Raw genomic sequence first — 10,066 nt, forward strand, 5'->3', positions numbered from 1 at the left:
CTGTGCATGCATACACCTGAAATACACCTGAATTGCGAATTACAAACGGAGTACGAGCTGTACATACACCTGCAATACGTTGGTTACGAACAAACCTCAAGCTGTATATACACCTGAAATGCGTGGATTACGACTAAACCGCAAGCTGTACATACACCTGAAATACGTTGATTACGAATACACCGAGCTGCACATACACCTGAAACAATTCGTACTGTTGTCCTCTACGTAGATCATATTAAATTCAAATTGAATGGTGCTTCTGCTGATTCTGCATGCGCCGACACCCCAACCTTCTTTTACTGAGAGGAGGCAAAGAAGAGAAAATCATTATAAAAACAAAAACAAGAACGCGGAAGTAATATCTTCCTTTCTTATCGTCGGCTGGACCTGGCACTATGAACGAATTCGCAAGTCTTTACGAAACAGAAAAAGCCAGCAGCAGCGGCAGCAGCAGCAGCAGCGTCAGCAGCGTCAGCAGCAAATCCCTTTCCGCTTTGCCTTCACTTTGCAGCTTTTGTTGCGCATAGACACTCCACAAGCACAAACACGTACAAACTCGCATAAAAACATCCATACCAACTTAAATACATGCATGCATGCATGCATACATACGTATACGCATCCATCCATACATGCATATGCTTATACATATATACAAATACATTTACATTATATATATACATTATATATATGCGTACACACAAACAAACATACATATATGCATACAATCAAACGTAAATACGTATATACATAAATACACATACATATCCATACCTACATAAATCCATATATATATATATATATATATATTATATATAAATTCGAGCATACAAACATGCATACACCCATGCATCCCTAGATGGTTGCAGATTAGTATATTTGTTTTTAACATCCTTCAGGCCTTCCGGGTGTATCATGAGCCCATTTCCTACAATTTCCTTCTTCCCATTCTTCTCCCCAGCGGTGGCCCCCTAAGCCGTGGGGCCCCCAGCGATCTCCCCAGAGTTTGCCTTTACTCTGTTTTTGAGGGGATTCTTCAACCCACTGCTGGGCCCACTTCTCCCCAGAGCCATCGTCGTTAAATATCTCACCCCAGCGCTCCACTCTTCGAGACCCGCTGCTGTTCGTCGCCTCTTTATGAGCTGTCTTGTACCCCCAACGCTCCTCCCATGTTTCCATCCATTTCTCCCCCTAACATGCATGCAAACCCTAAACCCTAAACCCTAAACCCTAAACCCTAAACCCTAAAACTTACACGAAAAGGTCATGCTGGCAATTCATACAAAATAAATAATATGCAACTTCAACACACAATGGATGTAGCCTAAACCCTAAATCAATCCTAAACCCTAAGTAAAAACTAAACCCTAATAAATCCTAAACCCTAATAAACACTAAACCCTGATAAACACTAAACCCTAAACCAATCCTAAGGCCTCAACAAGAAATGCAGCAGACCCCGAACGCTGAACAAGCCTCAATGAAAACAAGAAACGAAAACCCTAAGCCCTAAACCCTAAGCCCTAAACCCCTACTGGAAATAGAGAGGAGGGTAGAAGGGAGAGCAGCAGAGACAAAGCAGAAAAAACACAAAACAAAACAAATAAACTAAGAACGGAGACAGCAAACAACGCGAAGGAAATGTAGAGAAAACGAAGAGACAGGCAAACGCCCGAAACCAAATCAACAAATTAATTAACAGAGACAGCAAAGAGAGATAGATAAAAACGAAACAAACAAAACAAAACCCTAAATATGCTTACACTTGCATTACTTCCCTTCTTCTCTGCCCATGTCTCCGTCTTGGTGTCTCCTTCAAACTTCTCGCGCCACCGCTCCTCCCATGCATCTCCTTGCCTGCACAAACCCTAAACCCTAAACCCTAAACCCTAATTCCGCTCTCTGAGAGGGAAAGGGCTCTGTAATTAGGGCGTACAGCTGCAGCAGCCGTTTACCAAGGGCTTGCGAAGTACACTGTGCAAAACGCATCTTAATATTAGCGAACAAAAGGGTTTAGGGTTTAGGGTTTAGATGAAGTAGGGTTTTGTAGAGATTTAGGGTTCAGAATGATGAAGCTTTACAGCGAAATAGGGTCTAGAGTTTACTGTTTATTACGATTTAGGGTTACAAAGGGCCCATGATTGGTATTAGGGTTTAGGGTTTATGAGGATTTATTAGGGCTTACTAGGGTTTATTTGAGTTCATTGGGGTTTATTAGAGTATATTAATATGGTTTATTCGGGTTTATTTATAGAGTGCACTAGGGTTTATTTATAGGGTTTAGTAAGGCTTATTTATACGGTTCATTAGGGTTTATCGATAGGGTTTACTAGGGTTTATTTACAGGGTTTATTAATAGGGTTTATTAGGGTTAATTGGGGATTAATAATAGGGTTTATTAGGGTTAATTAATTGGGTCTATTAAGGCTTATCAGTGGGGTTCACTAAGGTTAATTAATAGGGTTTATCGGATTTATTAATAGGGTTTATTAGGATTTATTATTGGGACTTATTGATAGGGTTTACTAGGTTTTATTGATAGGGTTTATTGATAGGGTTTATTAGGGCTTATTTATAGGGTTTTTAAGGGTTCACTAATATTGTTAATTTAGGGTTTATTACTAGGGCTTATTAGGGTTTATTAATGGGGTTCATTAGGGTCTACTTAAAGGGTTTATCAGAGTTTATTAATAGGGCTTATTAGGGCTCATTGATAGGGCTTATTGGGTTTATTAATAGGGTTTGCTAGGGTTTATTACTAGGGTTTATCATTAGGGTTTATTAATATTGTTCATTTGGGTTTATTAATAGAGTTTATCAGGGTTTATTAATAGGGTGTATTAGGGTTTATCAGTGGGGTTTATGAGGGTCTATTTATAGGGTTTACCAGGGGCTACTAATAGGGTCTATTAGGGTTTATTAGGGTTTATTAATAGCGTTAATTAATAGGGTTTATTAGGGTTAATGACTAGGGTTTTCATTAGGGTTTGTTACTTGTTCCATCCAGTTTTTTCTGCCGATTTTTCGTGAGGACTTTCATTCCACTTTTCTGTCCATTCACCGTTTTCATCTTTTCCGCGTTTTACCGCCCAATTTGTTTGTTGGTTTTGATTAGCTCCAAATCGTTCATCAAACCAGGAAGTGACATCTCTGTCGCTGTGTTCTCTGTTGTTAAGAGCAGAAAAAGAAAAAACAAAATATATTTATTTTAGTTTTACGGATTCAGTTAACTTTTTCGTGGATAACCATACAAACATCCACTCGCAAATCTCTACTCTTTGATGTCTCTTTGTCTCTCTCTCTTTCTTTCTCTCTCTCACACTCTCTCTATCTCTCTATCTGTCTCCAGCCTTCACTTGTGTTGTTTCTGGTTTTGCTTTCTTCTCTGTCTCTTCTTCTGTCTCCTCTTCGTTGTGATGCTGTTTAGGGGGTTAGTTTTGTGCTGATAGGGTATAGGGTTTAGGGTTAAGGGTTTAGGGTTTAGGGTTTCTGCGCGTTGGTCGTCTGCATCCTTACAGCTTCGTTTGTTTGCTACTAGGGTGTTGATTAGTTGACGTGTTTAGGGTTTAGGGGTTTAGGGTTTAGGGTTTAGTGTTTGTGCTTTGTTTCTACCTGTTCTTATTTCCTAGGGTTTATCTGAGTATAGGCTTTATTCGGGTGTGGCAATGTTTAGGGTTTACAAGGGTTTAGAGTTTACTAGGGTTTAGGGTTGACTAGGGTTTAGGGTTTAGGGTTTGAGTTGTCTGACGTTCGTTTCCATTCGTGTCCCTCTTTGAGTGTATGATGATCTCCATTTTGATGTTTTTCTGTCTTCTCCACGTATTTACTGCCGCCTGTCCAGTGCTCTGTTTCTCTCCAATGCTGAACCCATTCTTTTTGTTGTTCTTTGCTGCTTCCACTACTACATCCCCACCGAAATGTTTTTTCTTCTCCTTCTTCTTCTTTCTTTTCTTGCCAGCTCTTATCGGACCAATGGTCTACACCACCCGCACCACAACCCCACCGGTCTAACCACCACGTCTCTCCTCCTCTGCTCCCTCTCTTCTCTCCTGCACATGAAGTAAACCAATATTAAACACAAACAAATAGAAACAACCAGCAGCAGAAATATACAGAAAAGGGCAGCAGCAAAAGAAATACAAACGCATGCACCTGAGACCAACGCATGCATACATGCAAAATTACCGCTTGCTTTTAGGGTCTAGGGTTTACGGTCTTTCATTAGAGTTTAGCGCGAGATATTAGGGTGTAGGGTTGGCGTTAAGGGTTTACGGTTATATACCGCAAGGGTTTAGGGTTTAGTAGGGTGTAGGGATAGCTATTCGCGCTTAGGGCTGCCCCTATTGTTCTCGATACTACTAGGGTTTAGGGTGTAGGGTTTAGTAGGGTTTAGGGATAGCTATTCGGGCTCAGGGCTGCCCTTAAAGGTTTATTGTTTTCGATACTACAAGGGTTTAGGGTTTAGGGTTTAGGGTTTAGGGTTTAGGGGTTGTTGCCCCGCCTTCCTTGGAGCCATCGGGCATTTCTCTCCATCTGTTCACTTCCTTTTCGTTGCCGTTATCATACCAATGCTCTCGCAGCTGCGATCCATCCTCTTCAAACCCTCTGCAGCAATACACCACAACGAGGGTTTAGGGTTTCGTTCACAGGGTTTACGGTTAGAGGTTTAGATCGGACGGTCTAGGGGCTGGTCCAGAGGGTTTAGGGTTTGCTTTGGGGGGTTCAATGTTTAGACTTTTAGTGTTTGAATCTGGGGGTTACAGTTTGGTTCAGAGGGTTTAAGGTTTAGATTTGGGGGCTCAGGGTTTGGATATGAGGGTTTAGGGTTTGGCTGAGAGGGGTAAGAGTTTGGATATGTGGGTTTAGGGTTTGGATTTGAGGGTTTAGGGTTTAGTTTTGGAGGTTTAAGGCTTGGCTCTGAGAGTTTCGGGTTTATTCCTGAGTGAGGGTTTAGGGTTTATTCCTGAGGGTTTAGGGTTTATTCCTGAGGGTTTAGGGTTCGGGTTTCACTCTTTATGACCCCAAGAGTTCCCGTGGGCTTCTATCCACCATTTATCATCAAACCTTCGTTTTGTTTGCATTGGCGGCTGCTGCAGCAGCAAAACCTGCTGCGTTGAGACTTCTCCCCCTGGCAGCTGCAGCAGCAGTAGCAGCAGCAGCAGCAACAGTAGCAGCAGCAGCACGTTCAGGCACGGCGTAATATTGCATGAGCAGCTTTTGCTGCAGCTTCACAGCAGCAAACGGCAGCAAATGCGGCAGTTTACGAACAACCCTGACGGCAGCAACAGCAGGAGCAGCAACAGGAGCAGAAGCAACAGCAGCAGCAGCAACAGCAGCAGCAGCAACAGTAGCAGCCGTCTAACAGAAAGCACTGCATCAGAATGGGGGGTAGTCTAGCAGCAGCAGCAGCGGCAGATGCCGCCCTTTCAATACCTACAAGGATGCGGACCCTCAACTGCTGCTCATGCTGCTGCTGCTGCTGCTGCTGCTGCTGCTGCTGCGTTGCTGTGTCCTGGATGCCTTCTGTCTCTTCCCAGCGCTCTCCCCACTCCATTCCGTCTGAGCGGCGGTTCCCCTTCTTCCTGCCCCATCGATTCTGCATTAAAAAAGCAGCTCAAACCCTAAACCCTAAACCCTAAACCCTCAACTTTAAAACAACACGTGTTTCGCTCCTGTTTCGCTTCGACTTGCTGCTGCTCTGTGCTGAGAAGCAGAAGCACTGTGTGCTGCTGTTAGTGTTCCTGCTTTTGCTGCTGCTTGTGCTGCAGCACCAGCAGCTGTTGTTGGTGTTGCTGCTACTGCTGCTACAGATGGTGCTGTTATTGTTGCAGTTGCTGCTGCTGCTGCTCCAGCAGCCACCCTGCAGCAGCTGCTGCTTGTGCTGCTCCTGCTACCACCACCACTACTACTACTACTGCTGCTGTTGCTGCTGCTGCTGCTTGCCTTTTGTACCGCAACAGCCTCGTTGCTGCGGTGCTGAATTAGGGTTTCTTCTGTCCAGCTATCCGCGATGTATTCTTCACCGTCGTCCTTCCATATTGTGTTTGACACCTAAAATAAACAGAAAAATGCATTAAAACAAACAAAATAATAATAATAATAATAATAATAATAATAATAATAATAATATTGGCAATAATATTAATATTTATAATAATCCTATTTTGTAATAATAAACGATAAGAAAACCCCTAAAACAACGCACCACATACTCATAAACCCTAAACCCTAAACCCTGCAAAACAAGAACCACCTGTATACTGCAGCACCAGCAGCAGCAGCAGCAACAGCTGCAGCAACTGAGGCTGATCAAAAGCAACAACAGTAGCAGCAACAGCAGCAGCAGCAAAAAACCGCCAAGGCTCTGAAGCTTCAGCAGCGCCCAGCATAGCACGCAGCAGGAGCAGCAACCGGACACAACAGCACCATGGCGACCAGCAGCAGCAGCAGCAGCAGCAGCAAACCTCGACGGAAGTAAGTTTATCTTTATCAAAGGTTTGCGTCTCCCTCCTTTGGCTGCCCGTTGCAGCGCCGCTGCCGTTCAGTGGGCGCGCCCAGCTGTCTATACACTCCACGACCCTCCCCTCATCAAACGTTGTCTCCACTCTAAGCAACGCAAAATAAACCCTAAACCCTAAACCCTAAACCCTAAACCCTAAATCCCAAACCCTAAACCGTGTGCCTCAAACCCTGAACGCTAGCTCCAACGCTCGCTTTTTCAAGTCTGCACTTCCCCGCAAAGGCCAAACCCTAAACCCTAAAACCTAAAACATACTGCCTAAACCCTAAACCCTAAACCCTCATCTCCCCATGCCGTGCTCCATGTGCAGAACCACTGAGCGTATTACTAATCCAGGGCTGTCGCAATACACCCGACGCAAACCCTAAACCCTAAACCCTAAACCCTTAAACCAATGTAGTAGATCTTAAACCCTCAGGCCGAAGAGTAAACCCTAAACCCCAAAGCCAAACCCCACGGCCCGAATCCCATATAACCCAAAAAACCCTATTTCCCAAACCACAACCCTAACCCCTAAACCCTAGACCCTAAACCCTAAACCCTAGAGGCTGCGTACCTGTTGGAGAACTCTTCAAGCTCTTGGCTGTCTCCTTTAGCTGTTTTTCTTACTCCTGCTGTCTCCTTACACTCGCTTTGCTTTGTCTGTCTCCTTTTGCTGCTCACGCGAGTGCCGTCGATGCCTTCTTCCCATTCTTCTTCCCAGTACGCCCCGCTGCAGCAAACAAAAACAAATAAAACAAAGCAGATAAATACAAGCAGCAGCAGCGGCAGCTGCTGCTGCTGCTACAGGGAGTAGACAAACAAACTAGCAGAGACAAACAGAGACAGACGCAAAGACTATCAGGACTTTCTGCAGCAGAATCAAAAGATAGGCGCAGCAGTAGCAGCAGAAGCAGCAGCAACAGCAACAGCAACAGCCACAGCGCAGCAGCAGCAGCAGCAGCAACAGCCACAGCATTGCTGCAGCAGCAGCTGCTGCTCCATATTCTAACGCCAGAAAACGAAGCCGCCACAGACACATCTTGCTGCTACTGCTCATGTGCAGCAGCCGCAGCAACAGCACCATCAGCAGCAACGTCAAGCGCAGCAGCAATAGCGGTAGCAACAGCAGCAGCAGCAGCAGCACCAACAGCAGCAGCAGCACCAACAGCAGCAGCAGCACCAACAGCAGCAGCAGCATTACTCTTTGTCTTTTCCTTTTTTTATGCCTCTCTTTGTGCCGTCCTCGTCTACCCACATACATTCATGATGCACCTCTCTGCCTGCTGCTGCTTCTGCTGTTGCTGCTGCTGCTGCTGCTGTTGCTGGCGTTGCTGCTGCTTCTCTCCATGTTGCTTCATACATGAGTCTGCCGTCTGTCTCCCTGTGCTGCAGTCTCCCCCTCGTCTCCTCCCCGCGTGTCTCCTCAAATACCTCTATCTCTTGCCCCGGCAGCAGGTTTGCTGCTGCTGCTGTTGCTGCTGCAGCAGCTGCTGCTGGCAGCAAAGCAGCCTCCGCAAGCAGCTCCTCCGCCGATCCCTGCGAACTTGCCGCAGGCTCTTCTGCTGCTGCTGCTGCTGCTGTTGCTGCTGCTGCTGCTGGGGGCTGGCGCTTGAGAAGGCGAAGCGTCCACCGTCTCCCTTCGCCGCTTCGAGTGTCTGTCCCCTTCTTATTTATTTTGGTAATGCCGCTTTCTTTGTCTTCTGTCTCCTCCTCTTCCCACTCCTGCAGCACTACTGGCTGCTGCTGCTGCTGCTGCTGCTGCTGCTGCTCCTCGTCCTCCTCCTGCTGCTGCAGCTCCTGAACCACCTTCTCCACGCGTCTCCCACGATCAGTTTCCTCCCAACGGGATATCCACCTGCACCGAAACCCTAAACCCTAAACCCTAAACCCTAAGCCGTAGACACAAAAGCCCTTCATCCTGCTAGCAGCATGTGGGTTGAGGGATAGCAGCTTAAGGTTTTCTAAGGGTTTAGGGTTTGTCGAGGGCTTGGGGTTTAAGGCTAACCGTTCATTAGTGCGGTAATTCCTCCCTTGGCTTTGGCCGAACTCCAGCACGCGCTGCTGCTGCTGCTGCTGCTGCTGCTGCTGCACTGTCTGTACAGCCCATTTTTCGACCCAACTTCCGTCGTTTGCTTCCTTTTGTCCCCACCTCAAATTACCATTTTCTGCTGTCTCCACCTGCTCGCGATAGCCTTCGTGCTGCAGGCACACCCTGCTGCTGCTGCTGCTGCTGCTGCTGCTGCTGCTGAGGTGGAGGCGGGCTGGGGCGAGGCTAAGGGAGGAACGGGACGACAGGCCTGCGAATGTGAAAACCCTAAACCCTAAACCCTTAACCATAAACCCTAAACCCTAAACCCTAAACCCCAAACCCTTAGCCCTGAAGCCCAATTATAGCGAGCGCAGCCCCTGTTGCAGTTCCGCGCCAAAGCAAAGACTCTCAGAAAGGATTAGAGTTTAGGGTTTTAGGGTTTAGGGTTTAGGGTTTATTACCTTGTGGGTTCTGGCTGCGGGAGACAGCTCTTGTGCGAGGGTCTACAGACAACCTGAGGATTGGTGTTGGTTGCTGCTGCCGCTGCAGCAAATCTCTATTCGCGTGCTGCGTTGGTTCAGTCTCTGTTTTGCTGCCTGATGCTTGCTGCTGCAGCAGCAGACCTCCACGGGAACCCCTCCATCTGCTGCTGCTGCTGCTGCTGCTGTTGCTGCTGCTGCTGCTGTTGCTGCTGCTGCTGCTGTTAGTTGGGGTGTTGCTGCTGCTTCTTACAGGACTATAGCTGTCTTGGGTGGGGGTCATGCTGCCGCTCCTGTTGCTGTTGGGTGTGTTGCTGCTGCTGCTGGGTGTGGCGGTGCTGCTGCTCCTGGGTGTGCTGCAGCAGCTGCTGCTGCTGCTGCTATTGCTGCTGCTGCTATTGCTGCTGCTGCTGGCTGAAGAGAAGCCGTTTACCAGTTCCATTTTGCTGCCGCTAACCTCGGCTGCCTTGAAACCATGAATATGCTCCACACTGCTGCTGCTACTGTTGCTGCTGCTGCCGCCGCTGCTGCTGCTGCTGCTGCTGTCCAGTGGTTTCTTCAAGTGCAGCACAGGCACCACCGACACAGCCGCCTCCCTTCCGCTTGTGGGTCTCCGAGATTCCACCATTTTTGCTGCTGCTGCTGTTGCTGCCCCTACTAACTTTGATTTTGCTGATGCAACTACTGCTGCAACTGCTGCTTCTGCTGCTGCTGCTGTTCGATAGTCTGCTGCAGGGGGAAGTTACGTCCTGCAGCTGTGCAGCGTCTCAAGAAGTCGCTACAAAATTGTTTGCTGCAGTCGCAGCAGCAGCAGCAGCAGCAGCAACTGCTGCTGCTGCCGCCGCAACGGTAGCTGCTGCTCCTGCTGTGGCTGCTGCTGCTGCTCTCCTTCCCGTGCGCAGTCGATGGAGACCGGCGCGACCCGATAAATGGGGTATAAGAAACTCAGGTGTACAGACACCCCAACATGCTGAATAAAACACACACTAAAAAATTTCGTTGCAGCAGTTCATGCAGCAGCAGCAGCCGCAGCTGCCGCTGCTGCTGCTCAGC

At 47.3% G+C, this 10,066-nt stretch overlaps 1 protein-coding gene across 1 annotated transcript; it reads right to left on the bottom strand.

The window, feature by feature from the left end:
• Positions 1 to 888: 888 nt before the first annotated feature.
• EAH_00034150 (AT hook motif-containing protein, putative) lies at positions 889 to 9,641 on the bottom strand (the record flags this gene model as incomplete). Its single annotated transcript, XM_013395826.1, has 10 exons — positions 889 to 1,194; positions 1,767 to 1,860; positions 3,917 to 4,052; positions 5,437 to 5,599; positions 5,956 to 6,054; positions 6,468 to 6,609; positions 7,080 to 7,235; positions 7,707 to 8,360; positions 8,511 to 8,802; positions 8,996 to 9,641. The coding sequence occupies 10 exons, from the start codon at positions 9,639 to 9,641 to the stop codon at positions 889 to 891; spliced, it is 2,688 nt and encodes an 895-aa protein (XP_013251280.1).
• Between the last annotated feature and the right edge of the window lie 425 nt (positions 9,642 to 10,066).

The sequence above is a fragment of the Eimeria acervulina genome, genomic scaffold (genome assembly GCF_000499425.1).
Source record: "Eimeria acervulina Houghton genomic scaffold, Eah_scaff345, whole genome shotgun sequence".
NCBI classification, from domain to species: Eukaryota; Apicomplexa; class Conoidasida; order Eucoccidiorida; family Eimeriidae; genus Eimeria; species Eimeria acervulina.